The 21577-nt window shown below is 33.2% G+C and overlaps 2 protein-coding genes across 8 annotated transcripts in view; both read left to right on the top strand.

Annotated features, from left to right (window-relative positions):
• LOC136027392 (putative polypeptide N-acetylgalactosaminyltransferase 9) overlaps positions 1–7616 on the top strand; it is a 101197-nt gene extending 93581 nt beyond the window's left edge. For all 7 annotated transcript variants that reach the window (XM_065704594.1, XM_065704587.1, XM_065704591.1 and 4 more), the window contains exon 12: positions 2313–7616. In XM_065704594.1, coding sequence (XP_065560666.1) covers positions 2313–2317 — 5 coding nt within the window. In that variant the 3' untranslated portion in view covers positions 2318–7616. The remainder of the gene's footprint in view (positions 1–2312) is intronic.
• A 9699-nt stretch (positions 7617–17315) lies between these two features.
• Positions 17316–21577, top strand: part of LOC136027732 (uncharacterized) — a 79779-nt gene continuing 75517 nt past the window's right edge. The window contains exon 1 of the mRNA XM_065705187.1: positions 17316–17526. Within this exon, the coding sequence (XP_065561259.1) occupies positions 17514–17526 (13 nt within the window). The 5' untranslated portion in view covers positions 17316–17513. The remainder of the gene's footprint in view (positions 17527–21577) is intronic.

The following is a 21577-nucleotide window of genomic DNA, read 5'->3' as shown; positions in this document are numbered from 1 at the left end:
AGGGAAAACAATCGTTTATTTCGACTGACTTTTTAGTATTTGGCACCGCTGTGAGACGACCCGAGATTTTGATTTATTCGTTATTAAATAACGTGATTAAATAATCTTTGTGATTAAATAATTGTTTATATGCTTGAAATCATCTTAAGTAAAATAAAAATTCTCGATGTAATATTTCCTTGGATCAGACTAATCGAGGGCCAGATTTTTCCTGGTCCATAGCCGAGTTCCATTTATTTCATTAAATAGACAATTACAAGAATAATACTCCAGAGGGCTCAATGACCTGTTGTATAAGAAGCAACTTGTAATGACTAAGCAATAATAATGCTAAAAACATCCATATTAAACTACGCCTGAAAAGAAAAAAAGTAAGAAATAAGAAATCAACTCACCGACTGTTCCCACGAATACGACGATATTCCCATTACTCGACAAAATCATGCCAAAAAATTTCTCTACGTCATTGAGGAAAAAGCGCCAACTAAACAATACCAACTATATAAATTAGGTCTTATAACAGCATATAACTGAAATTATATATCCATTCCAAGGCTCTAACATTCTAGGTTCGAATCCTAGTGTACCCAATTGCTTGGTTTGGGATGGGGGTCAGTGGTGTGACTGTAAATTCAGCCCGAGTCGACCCAGTTCTAAATGGGTACCTGGAGAAATCTGGGGAAGGTAAATAGAAAGGTTGGGTGAAAGCACAGGATGGTTGGCCCACAATCTTAACAAAAAAATTTTTCCCATTACCCGACAATCAAAATCATACCAAAAATTTCTCTACGTCATCAGAGCCTAGCGTTAACTAAACAATTCCCATTCCCTAATATATAAATTAACTCTTATAACAGCATATCACTAAATTTTAAATGTCATTTACTCTTAACAAAAATCTTCCCATTACCCGACAATCAAAATCATACCGAAAATTTCTCTACGTCAATGAGGAACTAGTGCTGACTAAGCTTCTGCCAGATATATAAATTAACTCTTATTACAGCATATAACTGAACATTATGTATCATTTACTCTTAACAAAAAAATTTCTCGTGTTTCATAAAGGAATCAAGTATTCGGGATAGCCAGATTTTAGCAGGAACTGGGTTCCAAGCAAGTCCAGCATGTTTCGGTGTTGAAATATCCAGAAGATGCTTGCCTGGCAAACATTAGTCTTAAGTACATTGATACATTGATACATCTCCTCTCTTTGAACAATTAGCATGAACATGCCCGGTAGTAGCAGCCCACCCTCCCCTCCCCCTTCGCTTCACAGGTTTCTTTAGGCGAAGCCTGAGGAGGGAAAATTACTTAATGATAAAATCATGCCTGAAGGGAAAATTCTGAAAAAAAGATTAAATGTTTTCTTTTTTGTAAATATATGCAAAATTAAATTTTGCAGAATGGATATGCACAAACCTTAGTTGATAAATTTCTTTGAAGGTCGTCTGAATCTATTTCAGTTTTAAATACTTGGAAGGGAATCCTATTTTCCTTCCCGACAGAACTGTCTATTAAATTTCCGCAATAAAATTTGCACAAACAAGTACGATGAATATGATATTAGGGCTTAAGAGCATAATTTTAGACATTAGATTTTTTAGATAAACAAATTTTGTGCCTCATTTAAAAATCATCTGCTACTGCTGTATAATATTCACTTAATTTATGAAGTTTATGCTGACAAAATAACGTGGTAGATTTAACTGCACTTGTTCGTTTGCGCTTGCGCAAACGGGTGTTTATTATTTTGATTTTAATTCTCCAGTTCTCCCCATTGTATATCCTGGATGAAATGACATAAAATGAAGATAAGATCTGTCAGTTTGGATTGTAGAGTCGGATTGGGCCGCGTCCTTTCCTTACTTTAGACCACTGTACCTTTCCATCGATAAAATTTAAACAAACAAAAATATAAAAATTATGGTTGTAATATTATAAAAAAGACAGTGGATATCTTTTTTTTTTAATAAATCAACATCTAAATATTTCGACTTCATATCCGGAAGCCTTTATCACGGAAAAAAAAACTAGCTTGAAACAAACGTGAATTTTTTTTTCGCGTTTTCGTACTTTTTTTATGTTTAGGCATATTTACTTTAAGCCAGTTTTTTTTGTTAATACATACGTATTCTTTCCCCGTATAAAGGCTTCCGCTTGTTAAGCCAAAATATTGTTTTTTTTTGTTTTTTTTTTGTCAATTGTCTTACTTGAAATGTCATACGCATTTTTTTTTTATTTTATTTATTTTAATTACCTAACCTTTCACTTTTACCTTATTTCTTTATGTTTGATTTTTTTTTACTTACTTTAGACTCACTTTGTCTTTCATGGAAGTAGTAAAAAATGTCTTGGAATCAGCGAAGATAATAAACGTATCACAATGGAAGAATGTGAAGCTGATAATCTACGTGTCAAATGGAAGTTTGCTAATTATGATCCACTGAAGAAATTATGAAACTAATTATGTTTGTAATGCTCAAGGTGCTAGTGAAAATTTAAGTGGTCTACCGAAATAGCACATATAGACTACAATCTTATTGTGAGGTCCGGAACTGATGATTTTCACAGTATAATGTTGTTTTTTGTTGTTTTTTGTTTAGGTAGGTTATTTCATGTTATACAGGTTGTACATGCTAAAATAACTTTTCTTTCTTTTAAAGGTATGATAAGGGTACTAAATTTAATGACACTCCCTGCTTTTAAGCCTACTTATTCTGTTTCTTGTTGAGCACAAATTCTCTTTGGTAACTTCTAACGCCGAATTTTCTCACGGTAAACTCGAGGATTATGGGATTCTCTTAACGTATAAATACCTTATTTGTAAAGAAGAGGGATAGGCCAAGTGCTGGTCCTAGGGATTATATAAGGGAAATTGGCATTTTCCTATGGTAATTTTATATGTAATATCCCCATTCAAAAATACACTCTGACCCTTGAAATTTCTTCAGTCTACGCCTATGAGTAAGACTGATCACTAAATGAGATCAACAGTCTTACTTATCACTAAATGAGTGTCTCACCAATCAACTGACAGATTCTCAATACTAAATGAAGTTTCACTTAAAAAATGAACAAAACTTGATCAAATCGTTATGATTATTTGCCTTGCATCTAATTCTTTGTAAAAACATCATGGTCCCTTAACACTGGTTTAATATAATTAGGGTTCTTACTTAATCTATAACATAGGGTTAATCATTTTGATTAATAGGCAAGAGCTTGAGAGTAATTCTCTATTTATTTATTTTTCTTGGAGGTGGTGTCGGACGGTGGAAATAAAATATTCAATAGCATTGTTGCCATTAATGTATGATTGTTAGACTATTCTAGCATTAAAAATCAAAGTAACATTTAAAATACGAGTAAAAGTGTTTACGAGGAATAAACGATTTTATCTTCTTCTTCTTACTGGAAAAATTGTGCTAAATGTCTGCAGCAATTTACGCACTTATGCAAAGCACCCATCTTTCAGTAATTATCACTGCCACCAGGGTGATGTATTGCTTTTGGCATTAACTAGGACTTATTATTCTCGGCCCAAAAGCTTTTTCTTCTTCTTCTTCTTCTTATAATACTTAACAGAAAATATTAGTGGAATTGAGCCGTATCTGTTTACTTTCTTTGTCTAGAGCCAAGGTAGGATGCTGATTAAATATAATATTCAGTTAATTTGAGCACAATTAACAGATATGTGCTGTTAGGCTGAATAGTGAAAGATAAAATCACGTCAGTTATGCCCTTTGGCAAATAACACATATTTTGTGAAACTTTGGGCCTAAAATTCCCTCTTTCGAGAGGTGATACACTACCCTATTTATATACTCCACCCTATACCCTATTGGTGCATGCAGTGACTTATATTCACGTATACATGGAACCAAAGAACACAGCAGACTTTAGTTATAGTTTATAACTTAGTTTAGCAACTTTTTAGTTTCGTATACATGCCTATATGCAGTGATTTTAGTGAGTCTTTGAACAAACATTTTATATAGGATCGGGTTTTCTATATTGTGCTGCTCTCAATTTTGTTCAGTGCTGCGGATTCGGATATTATGGAACACTTTTTGTCAATCACAATTTGAGTTGTGCCAGTTTTTCACATTCCTTTTTTCTGTTTTTGTACGAAAAAATTATTGCAGTTCTTGTATTGGGTTTATTGGTATCTTTTGGAGCTAGTTTTTTTGGCCAGTTTTGTGTTCTTTTATGTACTGCCTAGTGTTTTGTGTGTTCATTTGTTAATTTTGTCGCTTTTGTTATGGGTTACTTCTTACTCTTTCCATTAATTGCATTTTTGAAAATTATGTAGCTTTCTCGCTTTCCTTTGTTAACTATTCTTTTAAAGCATTGAAGAGGCTGAACATATCTAATGTTGTGTTGTTTCTTTTCTATTTATCCCTTGTGCCTTTGCAATCTTTCATTTACTATGCTGTTTTTTCTCCTTATCTTTGCTTTTTTCTGTTCTATCCTCCTAAGGAAGAAAGTAGTAAGAATAATATTATATATATAAATATATATATATATATATATATATATATATATATATATATATATATATATATATATATATATATTTATAAAAATTATTTACCATGAAAAACACAAGAGACTAGTCAGAATGAACCACTGTCGCTATTGAGTTGATTTTTTGTGATCATTTCCAAAATGCCAGAACCAACTCTACCATTCCTAAAACGGTCAGGGCTGTGGATATAATTCACATTTGAACATTTTATGATCCTTATGCATCACTGTCCAAAATATTTAGGCTTTTGTCCAGCTCATGGTAATTTTCAAAATCTTAAACTTAGTTACTAAAAATTGGTTTTCGTGACTGAGGTCGGTCTGTTTCTCGAAAACATTTTTTCATGTCTGAAGTGAACTGGATGGTTAATTAAAGACCCCCCCCCCTTCATCCCCACCTCAGAATCAAAACCTTAGATGCGACCCTTGATGTTAGCTGTATTCAATAGAAAATAAAAGTAGGTTGGCAAATAAATTACAATTTCATGTGTTTGCTCACACGACTTTCTTTCTTTGGAAGGCACTATCAAATATCAATGTTTGAAGCAAATTACTGAAGTTTCCCTGGAAATAAAACATATCTTAAATTTAAAAATTGTAGTTCTTTTTGTAGTTCTTGCTATCTTTTTGTATGTTAATTTTTGCTATTATGATGTAATGTTTTCAATGGAAATTGTGTTTTAACTTGTATTTACTACATTCCCAACCTCATCTTTTAATTTTTTCTTGTGCTATGATAGTTCCGTTTATAGAGTTTCTTTGGGTAGCTCAATCATGGACTTCATTTGGGGAAAAGACTTGGGAACTGGCTACCCTTCATTTTTAAAGTACGTCTAGTGCGTTGTTGATACGATAACTATTGACCAAAGTTGGATAAAACACGGTTATTTTTTTCAGTCTTGGTCTCGGCAGGAAATTTATCCTAGAATTTTTTTTCTGAGAATTATTGTTCCCTTAATCCAGACAATTCTTTACATTCTTCCCAGAAGTTTGGTGTAAATAGGTTCTGAGATCAACTTGGCTAGACATAAAAAAAAAATATTAAACAAAACAAAAATCTAGGAAAATTCTCAGCCAGTGATGAAAATAGGAAAATACTAGTATTTTTGGTGTCAAGTAATACAAAATTGAGAAAGAAGAAAAAACAAAAAAATGGTAGATATGGAATAAAACTAACTTGAATAAAATGAATCAAAACAGTTGTAAAATAAAAGACAAAAATAACACGAATAATGGAAAAAACAGATGCCCAAGACTAAAAACTATTATAGAAAAAGAAAGTAGAGCTACCATCTACCAAACATACTAAAATCTAGAAAGTAATTTCTTTTTCTGTTGTTACCAGGTTTTTTGTTTGTTTTTGTTTTTTTCCAGCAGAAGTGAGTGTTGGGCAGCTATGGCATGCACGTTATTCTTGAATAGCTATGAATTATTGCGCAAAACAACGGCTTTCAGTTTTGGTATCACAAAACTAAATTTTGCCTGGTGGCAAGAATTCTTTTTTAAGTATATTTGGAGGTAAAATTAAATTTTATTGATTATTTTCTTTGGTAAATCTTTTAAGATTAAAAAGCAATAAAGGTAATTTATCTTCAAATGACCAGTTCTACTCTCCAAATTTTGATAAGAAAGGGTAGTCTTGACCGACAGTTAGTTGTATGAGGGGAGGCGGATGGTGAGGAAGGGGCACGGTCCTATTATCTTGTATTTCCATTTAATTTTCAGCTTAAACAGACCCAAAAAATTGGTTGAAAAATTGATTAAAACCCTTAATTGTTTAAATTAATTTATTAAATTGATTGAATAAAATAATTTATAAAATTCCTACGGTTTAAGCTTCTTTAATCTACGCAAAACATTTAAGAAGACATTTTTAAAAACACAACATGTGGAAGCAAAATTACAAGAGCCGTCCTGTGACACAAAAAGTGAAAGAGCGAGTTAAAATACGATTATTTTTTCAATAGTGGTTTCCTTTTATTTCTGTGTTTTATTTTTTCCGCGACTCCTCTATTTGATTTATTCTATTTTTCGGAGTTTATTTTTTCTATTTTTCATAATATGTTTTTTTTATCATCTTGCACCATAGAAGAGTTACCAGAGGTCTTTGTTGGCTGAAAATTGTCCTCGACTTGTTAGTGAAAAAAAGTATCTTATGTTAAAAAAAAGATAAATAATAATAAACCGACATGTCTCCTGCTGCAAATTATTCATGCTTACCAGTGTTTTGACTAAAGTCACTCAAATACCTCCCTTAAATAGGTTCCAACAAAACAATAATTTTTAAACCCTTTCCTCCAAGGTCAAATTACTCTTAGACCTATATCTCATCCCTTCTCTATAACGAAAAAGTGCTTTGATAAACAATCTAAGAAAATTGGAAAAGCACACTTTGGCTAACCGTTCTCTGAATGGCTCAAACGAACTCGGGTAAAATATTATTTGAGCCTGCAGCTCTTTTTGGAAAGAATTTTATCGAAAATAACTTTCTTTCTGGGACCTAATGCTGTACTTTTGAATTTATTACTCTTACTTTTAGTTCTGGTTTTTGCCTTATTTATAATATTGAATTGAAACTACTTAATTAAATAAACGTGCACAATTGGGTTAATAATTTCTTCTAGCTACCATACCTAGTCTATCTTCTAAAACTAAATTAATTCGTAGAACCCTCTTTTTTAAGACCATATTTAAAAAAACTTCTTCTGTCTCGTCCCCCCTCCATCCCTTTTTGGCCCCGAATAAAATCAGTTTCAGAACAATTTGGAAATGCCGAAGCCGTTAAAGACGAATGAGTTTTACACTTTTTTCTTTCCTTTTTTTTTGATTTAATGCCAAATGGAATGGATGGAACTTATTCAATAGGAAATATTCTTTTGTGTATATTGCAGCTATTGCAAGAAAAGTACTTAATTGGACCTAGGCTAATTATTCCGTTATCAACTAAGGTTTCATTTTGCTGTTCAATAATTTATGTGCATTTTTATAGTCATTGAGTTATAATTATGACCGAAGTTTGCATAATGGAATTTATAAGAACGTTTATTGATTTGGGTTTTGTTTAATAAAAGTTTAAATAAACAAAATCTTATTCTAGTAGTAGTACAACCCCTGTTTAAGAGCGTTATGGAACCATAGAGGCTAAAGAAAAAGAAGATATTTCGTATAAACTCCTTTGACTAACTGAATTGTTGACATCGAAAAATAAATCATACACTCTGTTTGTAAAACTAATTCATGCTACTGAACTTTGAACCATCTATATATCTGAACAGACTTGTAGTCTACAAGTCTGTCTTGTATATACACTCCTATAGAAAGGGTGGACTTATAAAATTTTGTACGGGTCTCATTGGATCGGTAATCAAAAGTTCTAATACCTTTTTAAGATTCAAAGTGATCGGAGGGCAGATACCTCCACCTCCCCACTTCAAATATTGTTTTTTTTTTGCGAAATCCATCCAATGGAATTTTTTATAGTCATTTTATTCAAAATACTCCATGCATCAAATAAAAAGGGGCTTTAAGGGTTGAAACAAATCCCCAGAGCCTGGGGGCAAGGGCTGTAGGTTATGTCCTAGTGGCGTTTAAAGTTTTTGTGGAAGGGATGGTTGTATAAACCATAGAGAAATTAACTAAAGAAAACTTTTTCGACAAAACAAGTTTTTAAACGAAAAGTAAAAAACTCCATTAAACCAAAAATTAGCAAAAATAGAATCAAATGATCTACCAAGCGTAAAACTACCACAAATCAGCATCGAAAAATACATGAAACCCGAAACGAACAGAAATTACAATAAATAACCGAGTCAAACTCAAAACAAGCAGAAATTAACCTGAGTAGTGCTCAAAACGCATGTGCCTTCCCAAGGCCAGAGCACTTCACTGAAAAATATTAAAATATTTTGATCTTTATAACTTTAATAAATCAAATATTATTAATATTTTAAGGGACAAATATCAGCATATGGACATTTTTTTTTTCAGTAAAATGTTCTGGCCTTGGGAAGGCATAGGGGTTTCGAGCCCTACTCATATTAGTTTCTGCCTGTTTTGAGTTTGACTCGGTTATTTATTTTAATTTCTGTTCGTTTTGGGTTTCATTTATTTTTCGAAGTTGATTTGTAGTATTTTAACGCTTAGTAGATCATTTGATTATATTTTGACTCATTCTGGTTTAATGAAGTTCTATACTATTCTTTGGAAAACTTTGTTTTGTCGGAAAAGTTTTTTTTACATTAATTGTTGAAAACAAAGTTCCTGGCTGCATTTGCCACCCGCCAAAGAAATTTCCTGACGGGGCTAATGATGTCCTGCCTAGCCTCTCCTACCTCTGTGCCAGAAAATATGGGGATGTAATATTTTAGACTACAGAAAAATGTTTAATTGATTCCTGCTCCCCTTCTCCTACATCTTTGTACATGTACATGAAGGATCATGGAAAGTTAGCAGCTTGGGCAATAAAAGTGCACGTTTAGGCATCTCCTCTATCCCTCGGTCACACAATATTTCCACTCTGTTCATGGTAGCTGATACGCATCACCAAACGCAACACATCACCAAACACATCATAAGAAATAGAATGAATCAACTTAGTTAAATCCAGTTCTGTCGTTATGCAGCATTGCTTCCTCTCCAACTGGGAAGCATGAAATATAGTTTTTTGAAACTTTTGAATCGATTAGCTTCTCAGAATTTTAAATTGATTGCCAATTGGTCCTCTTTGGACCCAAGTTGTAGTTTACTTTCCCTTGGCATAATCTTTAGTGTAACTTAAAAAGGAGCTTTAATTTCTGTTCAAATGAGCTATCTCCAAATTTTCTAGAGCCTTTGGTTTGATGCAATCAGCCCTCAAAAAATAGAAAATTACATATTTTGTGGATTGGAGCTTGAAACCTCTATGAAAGGTTTATCTAGTATGATGAATCTATTAAAGCGATTTTCACTAAGATCACTTGCCTTTTTCAAGATGTTTCCCCCATTTTTCAAAAAAGGAAAGTCAGGTACATTTTCTGAGATTCGTAGCTTTTGGTTGATGACAATAGACAAAGTGCATTCTATGTATTTAAAATGAGTATGTGCCGCCAATTCTGTGGATGTGTCAATTGTCATCAAAGTTCCATTTCAAGTTTTGGTGAATATTTGCTTGAGTCCATTATCGCGAATTATTTGATAAAATTCTCTTGTGATAAATAATTTTATTTGACCTTGTTCATTTTATTTATTTGAATTGGAGTATAGAAAGAAAGAGGTTTAATTTGACAGCTGAATTGTAACTTAAAATGTTTCTTTCACTATTCTGTAATTTTTTTCAATGTCTTAAGATATAAGGGTTTTCATTTTGAGGGGGAAGAATCGTCTTATTATAAAAGAGGTATATTTTACATGGCCATTATAATACAATAGCGTGGCATCCTTGTAGGCACGACCCTTTCAAAAACTCCACTTTAGTGGTTTTTTGAAGTATTGGAATTCTATTGCCATCTAGGAAAGATAAATGAAGCTTCTATGAATGAAATTACTAAATTCTAAAATATCTCCTTGGAAGCCGTTTTTAGTTTCTATCTCTACTTCTCTTGAGACTATTCTAAGGCTTAGGAAATTGCATAAATACAAGTCTATGCCTGTTATAATTTGAGGGAGCAATCTTACCGTAATTTTATTTCGAGGCTTATTTTCTTTTACTCTAGGTTTGGGACATAATGGATAAAAATCAACTACTTAATAATGCATGACAGCTAAATATATTTTTGACTAAATGGATTGATCTCTGTGCTACAAATCCTCACTATTTTAAACTTTTTTGTATTGTATAATTCACTTTGCATGAGAAGTTAGTTACTATTTTTATTTGAAAGTTCTTAAGCCAAACTGGCCAGATATGACAATAAACAACTAAGAGAGATAAAACTCTACAAAAAGAAAACTTAAAACGAGACGACGGCCAGTAGAATTGAAAGACTAAAACAACGCGGATATTTCGCCTGTATCCAAACAAGACGTCTTCAGCACAAGATAGAAAATTAAAAGAAAAACTAAACTAAAAACAAATAAAAACCACCACCAATAATAATAAATACAATTGTCGCTACTTATCCACGTAGGGAAAAGCAGCTATTTGAGTTACTTCAATGAGAATCAAAGAGCAACTGAGGAAAAATTTATGAAAATTGAAACTTAGTTAATTATTCTGTTGCGAAATAATCCTCTTGTAAGCTGACATTGAAGCAACTCTTTTTGGTCTAGTGGGTAATCTTGTCCCCCATCGGCTATTGGTTCATTTTTAAAAAAATATCATAAATTGGGTCAATATTTAAATTCCCTGTGTCTCTATTTATTGAAATATTAGCAAATATATGTTATTTAATTTCTATAACCTCCCTCGCCCACTGAGAAAAACCTCTATCATTAGAAATAGCTGTAGCCTCATCAAATTGTATAAAATGTTCAGGATAAAAGAATGTTTGTTCAGCTAGAGCCGAAACAAAAGTTTCAGGAGGCTTTCTTAGTTGTAGGGTTTTTTCTATTGAGTTGCGATGCGCAATAAATCTTTCAGTAAATTGTTGGTGAGTTCTACCAATATAAAACTTTCCACAGGAACAAGGAATTTTATATACCCCACTAACTAAATCTCCCCGGGTTAAATCCTTCCCAGAATTAAATCCTTCCATGAATCTGTCCCAGAAACAAGGAGAGACCCGTTAGATCTTTTCACCATGATTTCCATTTGTCAAAGGTTCGTTTGGTCGACAAGTTCAATAGACTTTTGTTTGAAAAGTTCCAGAATTCGGATACTTTTTGACCTCGTTTTTGTCTGGCTCCTGCCACTAAGAATTTGTCATCTAAAACTCTTAGTAATCAACAAGAGGCAGTTTTGTCGAAGGGTTTTAGATTCTGTTTTCCAACCCCAATTTCTTATTCAAAAATAATTTCTAAGGTAGAGTCAGGAATTATGACTTCTATTGATAAAGTCGAAGCTCCTCAAGAACTTAGAGCTGAAATCGTAAGGAAACTTAAGACTTTTAACATGAAAAAAATTGAAAATGATATAACAAAAACTGACATTAAAATACTTTCTGATTTGAAAGAGGATAAGACCCTTACTATCACTAGGGCATATAAAGGCAATACTATTGTAATTATGGACACTGATGATTATGATCGTAAAATGAATACAATCATTTCGGATACCACCTTTTACAAGAAATTGGATTTCGATCCTATGGATAAATATGTAAAGTCAATCAGAAAGGAATTGGAGTCCCTGAAAAATAATTTACACATTACCCCACAATTTTATAATAAATTATATCAAAGAGGTTGTTCCGCACCAAAGATCTATGGTCTACCCAAAATTCATAAGATGGGAGGCCCCCTCCGTCCCATTGTATCAACTTTTTCATCACCAGTGGCAAATTTAGGAAAGTGGTTTTTGGTGGCATTGCGTCCACTTTTAGGAACACAAAAATCATATATAAAAAATTCTACTTATCTTACTAATAAGTTAAAAAATTTCACAATGGAGGAGAATTCAATTCTCTGTAGTTTTGATGTGGTGTCCATGTATTCAAATTGTAACGTGAAAAAATGTGAGGATGTATTAAGGATTAAATTACAAAAGCACTTTGATTTGATACAAGATGTGACCATGGCGAGTTTTGATTTGATACAAGATGTGACCATGGCGAGTTTGGAGATTGAAGTAATTATGAAATTGGTTATTCTTGCAAATGAACATTCTCTTTATTTTGGTTTTAGAGGTGAATTTTACAAACAGGTGTTTGGTTTGGCTATGGTCTTTAGACCTTTTCCATAAACATTTAAATACTTTTGACAAAAACGTAAAATTTACAGTGGAGCTTGAAGAAAGTGATAAACTACCTTTTCTGGGTATCTTATTAATTAAAAGTGAGTTCCATTTACTTTTTTCAGTATATAGAAAACCTACTCACAGTGATAGGTATTTGAACTTTCACTCTTGCCACCCTATTTCAGTGAAACGAGGGGTTGTGATTGCACAGGTGGATAGAGCTTTCAGAATTTGTTCCCGAGAGTTTTTTGATTCTGAATTGTTGTATTTGAGGGATGTTTTATTTTGTAATAGTTACCTGATTAAATTCATTGATGAAATAATAAAATATAGACGCATTAAACATAACAATAGGGTTATCGGGGTTTCAAAGTGCACAGAATTAAATTTACCGAAAAGTTTCATTTCTTTACCTTATGTACCTACTTTGGGGGAGATGCTTAAAAGAATTTTAGGTAAACACAACATTGATACTTGTTTCCAATCAGTGAGACCATTAGGTAGTCTTCTTAATTCTGGGAAGGATTTAACCCGGGGGGATTTAGTTAGTGGGGTGTATAAAATTCTTTGTTCCTGTGGAAAGTTTTATATTGGTAGAACTCACCAACAATTTACTGAAAGATTTATTGAGCGTTGCGACTCAATAGAAAAAACCCTACAATTAAGAAAGCCTCCCGAAACTTTTGTTTCGGCTCTAGCTGAACATACATTCTTTTATCCCGAACATTATATACAATTTGATGAGGCTACAGCAATTTCTAATGATAGAGGTTTTTCTCAGTGGGCGAGGGAGGCTATAGAAATTAAAAAACATATATTTGCTAATATTTCAATAAATAGAGACACAGGGAATTTAAATATTGACCCAATTTATGATATTCTTTTGAAAAATGAACCAATAGTCGATGAGGGAATTAAAAGTTTACACGATCACCAGGGGACAAGATTGCCCACTAGACCAAAAAGAGTTGCTTCAATGTTAGCTTACAAGAGGATTATTTCGCAACAGAATAATTAACTAAGTTTCAATTTTCATAAATTTTTCCTCAGTTGCTCTTTGATTCTCATTGAAGTAACTCAAATAGCTGCTTTTCCCTACGTGGATAAGTAGCGACAATTGTATTTATTATTATTGATGGTGGTTTTTATTTGTTTTTAGTTTAGTTTTTCTTTTAATTTTCTATCTTGTGCTGAAGACGCCTTGTTTGGATACAGGCGAAATATCCGCGTTGTTTCAGTCTTTCAATTCTACTGCCCGTCGTCTCGTTTGAAGTTTTCTTTTTGTAGAGTTTTATCTCTCTGGTTTTTTATTTGAAATTTGTTTTTCAAAATTTGGAAAAATAAACTTTTTTCTATTGTTTTTTCACTTTGCATGAGAAGTTAGTTACTATTTTTATTTGAAATTTGTTTTTCAAAATTTGGAAAAATAAACTTTTTTCTATTGTTTTTTCACTTTGCATGAGAAGTTAGTTACTATTTTTATAGGAAATTTGTTTTTCAAAATTTGAAAAAATAAACTTATTCCTAAAAAATGCATCCTAAAATATATTTCCGCGCCCTCCATCAACCACTATTCTGATGTCTCTACCTCCCCAGTGGAACATTTTCTGTGGGCACCCTTGACTGTAGACAAACAAATGAATTGAAACTAAAATAAATTTTGAAGTCAAACTTAAAACGAACCAGAGTTACCACAAAAATTACGATGAGGCAACTGCCCCCTAAACTTTGCAAAGACCAGAGCTTCATTTGTGCTTTACTGAAAACGATTTGTGTTTTGAGAATTGTGTTTTCCATGTATTGCATAAAGTTAACAACATCACATTGGGACATTGTAAAAGCCCTTTTTTTATTATAAAACGTATTTTAATCACTGTTTTAATCAAAATGACTATCTTAAAATTGTAATTGAATGTGTACGGAGAAAAAGAGTAGGAGGTTGAGATAGAGAAAAGGGCTGATGAGGGTTTTGGATGACCTCCAATAATTTTATACTCTCAAAAAGGCACTACAACTTTCAACTTTTAATCGAATGAGCCCTCTTCGAAGTTTCTACTACGACCCCTTTCATAGAAAGCTGCTGTCTGTTTATGGACGTCGGGTCTTTTGATTTAGTTCAAAATTGTCTTCAGCATTCTCTAAAAGTTTCATCTCAATACCAGTATCTCTTTTTGTGCTGGTACACCTTTTTGACAACCTGGATGTAGATAGGTTTTTTTTTACCTAGTTCTTATTCCCTCAACATTCCATGAAAGTTTCAAATTATCTTCCTTAGGCGTTCTTGAGAAACTGCACAAGTCCCCTATTTCCAAAGTAAAACATATATTTAGACAATAGCCAATGTAAATTATTTACTGCCCGCGTCTCAGGGCCCGTGGGGGTTAAGTCATCCGTGGACTCATAGTCATTGTATCTATTGGAAATCTTAAGCAAAATAACTGATGTTGTTGGAGTGTCTATGTGGGGCAGATTGGATTTCAGAGCAATGGAGTGGAGCTGGTTGCCCTTTTGTCATTTTTGATACTTAAATAGGGGACTAGAACTTTCAATTCCAAATTGAATTTGAACCCTCCCAAATTCTTAATGATTCCTCCTCCTTGTGAAGGCACTATGGATGAACATAGTGCCTTTTAGCATACTCGACTTTATTTGAAAGTTTCAACTTAATAACCTTAGCTGATCTTGAGATATGCCACAAGCTGCTAGAAGATAAGTCACATTATTTACGAACCTTCCTCTAGGGCCTCTGGGGTCAAATCATACTTAGAGGCACATTTATTTGACCTTGTCCCTATTTGGAACCAACAGGCTATCTAAAAATTTTGATCGAATATCTTGAAGGGTACATGGGGCTGGTTTGAAAAGAAGGGCAACGGAGGGGATTGGTGCCCTCCGATTGCTTTTGATGCTTAAAAAAGGATTCGATGCTCTTTTCTCTAAAGTTTCGATGCTTTCATATAAAGTGACCTGAAAAAAAATTAATACATTGAATGTTTATGGCTCTTTACTACAGGCAACGCTAGAGCGTTTCCTTAGCTAAACTGTTCCATTTTCCCTTAGTGTTTCTTAATGTAAAGATTATTAAAACATTAGATTAACTTATTTAGATAATCAACTAAAAATAAAAACTACTATTAAATTGTATTTATTAGAATTAGATTAAATTAGTATTCAACTGCCCATAAAGACCCGAGGAAGTCATGAAAACGCATGGTGTGTTAGAAGTATTGTATTTTTCTTAATTCTCTTTACTTATGCATTTTGAGACAAATAATAGGTAGTACTATATTACTGCCACCGTAAAGAGCAATGCGCCATCAATACATTATTCCTTCCTGTTTCTCCTCCGTGGTGACTTCCCATAAAAAAGGTAGCCGTGGAAACTTAGGACGGGGCTCATTGGATTGGAAATTGAAGTGTTTCGTGCCCTTTTAAGGATTGAAAGGGACTAAAGGGCAATCAGTCCCCTTCCACGTCCTAGATTAGACCACTCCCATCACGGATGTGTGTTTATTTGTTTGTTTTTTTTTTGTTTTTTTTTGTGTTTTTTTGTGTTTTTTTTCCCAGGGGTGATTGTATCGACCCAGTAAGCCTAGGACGTTGCGAGAGGTCTATTTCTGACGAAAATGAAAAGTTCTAGTGCCCTTTTTAAGTCACCAGAAAATTGGAGGGCACTTAGGCCCCCTCCCACGCTAATTACTGTCCCAAAGTCAACGGATCAAAATTCTAAGATAGCCATTTTATTCAACGTAGTCGAAAAACCTTGTAAATATTTTTTGGGGACGACTTACTCCCCCACAGTCCCCGTAGGAGGGGCTACAAGTTACAAACTTTGACCAGTGCTTACATATAGTAATGGTTATTAGGAAGTGTACGGACGTTTTCAGGGGAATTTTTCGGTTGGGGGGAGGGGCTGAGAAAAGGGGGATATGTTGGGGGAACTTTCCATCGAGGAATGTTTCATGGGGGAAGAAAATTTCCATGAAGGGAGCACAGGATTTTCTAACATTATTTAGAAGAAAAAAAAAAACAATGAAAAATAAATATGAAAAAATTTTTTCAACTGGAGGTAAGGAGCAGCATTAAAACTTAAAACGAACAAAAATTATTACGCATATGAGGGGCTCACCTCCTCCTAATACCTCGCTCTTTACGCTAAAGTATTTTTAGTCATTTCAACTATTTATTAAACGGATTTTGTGATTCAGGAGGGGTCATTCTTAATGAATTGGGACAAAATTTGAGCTTTAGTGTTAAGAGCGAGGTACTGACGAGGGGTGAACCCCCTCATATATGTAATAAAACATGAGGATACAAAAGTTCGTTACGTAAGCTAATTTATAAGTTACGTATATCTTTTACTAATAAAAATATTCGTAAAAAATTGAAAGTTTTAGTTGGCTTTTTAAGTAACCAAAAAAATTGGAGGGCAACAAGGCTTCCTCCCCCGCTCTTTTTTTTTCTCAAAATCATTCTATCAAAACTACGAGAAAGCCATTTAGCCAAAAATTGTGAAAGCCATAAATATGCAAATTTGTTTTAATTATTCCTCTGCGGATAGCCAAAATCAAAACATGCATTGATTCAAAAACGTTCAGAAATTAAATAAAAAAAACAAGTTTTTTTTTTACTGAAAGTAAGGAGCGACATTAAAACTTAAAACGAACAGAAATTACTTCGTATATGAAAGGGGCTTTTTCTCCTCAATACCCCTCTCTTTACACTAAAGTTTGTCTCTTTCTCTTAACTCTACTTTTTAAAACAGTAAAAAACTTTAGCGTAAAGAGCGGGGTGTTGAGGAGAAATATTCCCTTTCATATACGAAGTAATTTCTGTTCGTTTTAAGTTTTAATGTCGCTCCTTACTTTCAGTAAAAAAAATTGTTTTTTTTATTTAATATATTTTTATAACAGCGCATTGAATGATTTTTGAATGAATGAACGCTTTACTTTACAGGTAACCTGATATGACCTGACATAACCCAATACATTCATTTCAGAAGTTTCGCCGTTAATTGTATGATGCCTGAAAAAGACTATTGAACGGTCTCATCTGTTCAGAAGTTATGATTTAAGCACCTCACGCCATTGGCTCGTAAGGAAACTTTCTTGGGCTGGGAATCGGTATAAGTTACGTCGTAGAACAGTTGCTCTTTGGATGTGTTCGCTCATAAATGTATAGCTCAGGTAAGGAGTGTCTTGATAATTAATATGGCATATATATATATATATATATATATATATATATATATATATATATATATATATATATATATATATATATATATATATATATATATATATATATATATATATATATATATATATATATATTGGAAAAAAGTAATATGCCTTTATGGCTAGAAATGATGCAGCAGCAAGAAAGATATCGTCTTCTTTAAAAAATTGTCTTTGATCCTTAGCGAAGACAATTTAATAGGCAAAAAAAGATTTTAGAATGGTCTTTTTAAGTAAAATAAAAAAAAAGTATATGATAAGAGCGGGAAGATAAGTAGTTGAAATATCTCTCTTTCTTGGATTTTGAATGGAAGGAGCTGCTATCTTCGAATAGGGCTATTTCGTCTTCTTCTGCCATTAACGGACAGAAAATTGCAGATAATCTACCACATTTTGAATGAGGTGAGGTCAAGTACCCCTTGGTATGATCTTGCACTGAAGAAGTGTCCTGTTTGGATAAATGATAATTTCTGAATTTCTGTTGGTTGTGCGTTATCTGTTTAGTTTGCATTAATTTCAAGAATCCAGTTGCCATTAACAAACAATCAATAATAAGCAATCCATTCCCATAGTACACGGCATTCAGAAGCAGAAAAATTCAACTGAGGAAAATATTTGTTCGTTAATGGCAATTGTGTTTCTTTTTTCATGTATTTGATTACTATTAATTACAGTCAGGATATCAACGAAGACGGGGTTGCTGTTATTATATTTCTTTTTCAAGAGATAAATCCTTAGAAGCCTTAGATTTTTTTTTTTTTTATATTGTAAAAAAAAAAACTCGTTTCATAATTGGCTCTCACCACCGGTAATTTTTCAAGGATTAAGTAAATAAACAAGCTTTTTCAACCGAAAGTAAAGAGCAACATTAAAACTTAAAACGAACAGAAATTATGGCGTGTATGAGGGGGTTCGTCCCTTCATCAATACTACGCTATTTACGCTCAAGTTCGAATTTTGTTCTAAATCTTTAAAAATGACCCCTTACAAAGGCCGTCATAAAGGCCGTTTAATTGGAATAAATGGTTATTTTGAAAGTGCTAAAAAAAACTTTAGTGTAAAGAGCGAAGTCCTAACGAGGAGACGAACTCCCTCATATACGGTATAATTTCTGTTCGTTTTAATTTTTAATGGGGCTCCTTACTCTCAGTTAAAAAAAAAACTTTTTTTATTTAATTTCTGATTGTTTTTTAAATAATTCTGGGAAATACGGTCCCCCTCCGTGGAGAATTCCCTTCCCACATAAAAAAAATCGTCCTTGGTAAGATTTTCCCGTGTAATCCCCTCCTCCTGACCTCCACCAGGAAATATCTCTCCCTGAAAACGTCTGTATATTTCGCTATAACCTATACTACATGTAAACAATGGATAAAGTTCACAACTTGCAGCCCTTCCCCCGGGGACTATGGGGTATAAGTAATCCTCAAAGACTTAGTTATTAGATTTTTTTACTACGCTGAACAAAATGGCTATCTGAAAATTTTGATCTGGTCACTTTCGGAAAAGATGAGCGTGGGAGGGGGCCTTGTTGCCTTCCAATTTTTCGGGCACTAGCACTTTTAATGTCCCTTCAAATGAGCCCTCTCACGATATTCCATGGGTGGTCGACACAAACACCCTGGAAATAAAAAGCATTCGTGATCTTTCTTCTGGCAAAAAAAATTCACATTTGTGCAGAATCGAACTTGTAACTTCTACAACAGGGTTTTCTTATACGCGAAATTTGATAGTGTTTATTTTCCTTAAGATTCTATGACTTTTAGGGGGTGTTTTCCTCTTTTTTTTCGAAAATAAGACAAATTTTCTCATTTCCGTAACTTTTGATGGGTTAGACTAAACTTGATTAAATTTATGTATTTGAAATCAGCATAAAAGTCAAGTTCTTTTAATGCATCTATTCGTATTAAAATCCCATTTTTTAGAGTTTGGTTACTATTGAGCCGGGTCGCTTCTTACTTACATTGATATATATAAAAAGAGAAGAAGGAAAGACTGAAGTAAATGTTGATTTTTTTTTGCATTAACCACTCTTTTAAGACTAATAAAATGACCTATATTTTCAAATATATTTATAAGTAAAAAAAATATAAATTAAAATTTGTTATGCAATGTGACAAAGAGTACTGTTGAAGAAATTATTCTTGAAAGTTACCTTCAATCATTTATTTCTTTATTTTGCTATTCAAATAAAAAGACAAAGATAAACTTTCGAAATATGTTTTGTTTTCCTATCTCCTAACCCCTTGCACATTTGCCCGAAGCCCATGGAATCATTATTTTATCGTTGATTTAGTCTTAAAATCGCATCCCACTTCCAAAATATATCTTTATATACATCTTATGGATTAGGTTGGCCACGCCTTCCACATGACCCTAATTTGCTTGCTTAGGAATTGCATCCTCATTTTGAAAAAACTTCTGGGGGTGCCTATATGATTGAACTCCAGCAATTTATATCTAGATTTTTGTCTTCCCGAAAAGCCCATGTTTAATCAGCATGATGTTTCATCGGGGGATATGAAAAGGGGATAAATAAGTTATCGGGGGATAAATAAGTTATCTATGAAAAGGTTAAGGAAAAAAGTGTTTGTGGGAGTTGCACGAGTGTTTCATTATTTATTACGGTTTTATGTGTGTTGATTAAAAAAAAAATCACAAAAAGAAGTTTTTCAAAGAAAAGTTAAGGCCATACTAAACTTAAGACCAGCAGAAATAAAAATATTTATTAATTTAAACTCAAAATGACCAGGAATTACTATTAAAGAATAACTGAAACCCAAAGTGAACAGCAATTTAATTAACAGTCATAGTAAACTAACGCGCAACAGGCAATGGTACCTGTTGCACGAATTAAGTTTAATACGATGTAACAGGCAGTTGCGTCTAATTAAGCAATAGAAGCGCGGTATTTTCATTAAGGCCTCTCAGAAATATCTCTTAATATGACTTACATTTATCTCTAATAGCAACACTCCCTCCATGGAATGGCCTGCTAGGGGTGGACCAGCCATATATTGTCACGGTGGCATGAATGTACATAGTCTTGGCTCAAAGAAACGTGACATTTCAGCAAAACCTCTCAGAAATAACCAAATGCGAAAAAGTGTATTTTTTCTCTTTGTTTGCATATTTCATTTACTAGCAAAAAAACGTATTGTGAAGTTGACATTTTTTCTCATTATTACCATAAAGTAGTAATGATAGTAATGAGGCTACTGCTTCATAATGCATAATATTTATGGCTTATTTGAAATGTTATTTTGCTAATTCCAAGATTCAAATTAATACAATTTAACAGGCAGGTGTGCTTGATAAAGCAATAGAAACAAGGCATTTTAATTGAGACCCCCCAGATATATTTCTTAATATCACTTAAATTTACCTCCAATAACAACCCTCTCCCCTTCCTCCCTGGTATTGCTTGCCAGGGGTGGGCCATCCACATATTGTCACGGTGGCGTCAATATGCAAAGTCTCTAGCTGCATCTGGAAGATGTAGCTAGACGGCATAATAGTAAAATATTATACTGGCATGTTAATCAAACAGTTCGTGGTAACGAACTGTAGTAAGGAGCGATCCGGCTCAATAGTAACCAAAACTCTAAAAAATTGAATTTTGATATCAATAGCTACATCAAAAGAATCGCATTTTAATGATGATTTTAAATATATAAGTTTCATCAAGTTTAGTCTTACCCATCAAAAGTTACGAGCCTGAGAAAATTTGCCTTATTTAAGAAAATAGGGGAAAACACCCCCTAAAAGTCATAGGATCTTAACGAAAATGACACCATCAGATTCAGCATCTCAGAGAACCCTACTGTAGAAGTTTCAAGCTCCTATCTACAAAAAAGTGGAATTTTGTATTTTTTGCCAGAAGACAAATCACGGGTGCGTGTTTATTTGTTTGTTTGTTGTTTTTTTTCCCAGGGGTCATCGTATCGACCAAGTGGTCCTAGAATGTCGCAAGAGGGCTCATTCTAATGGAAATGAAAAGTTC

Source organism: Artemia franciscana, chromosome 5, assembly GCF_032884065.1.
Source record: "Artemia franciscana chromosome 5, ASM3288406v1, whole genome shotgun sequence".
NCBI lineage: Eukaryota > Metazoa > Arthropoda > Branchiopoda > Anostraca > Artemiidae > Artemia > Artemia franciscana.
This window is presented reverse-complemented; position numbering and strand designations above follow the sequence as displayed.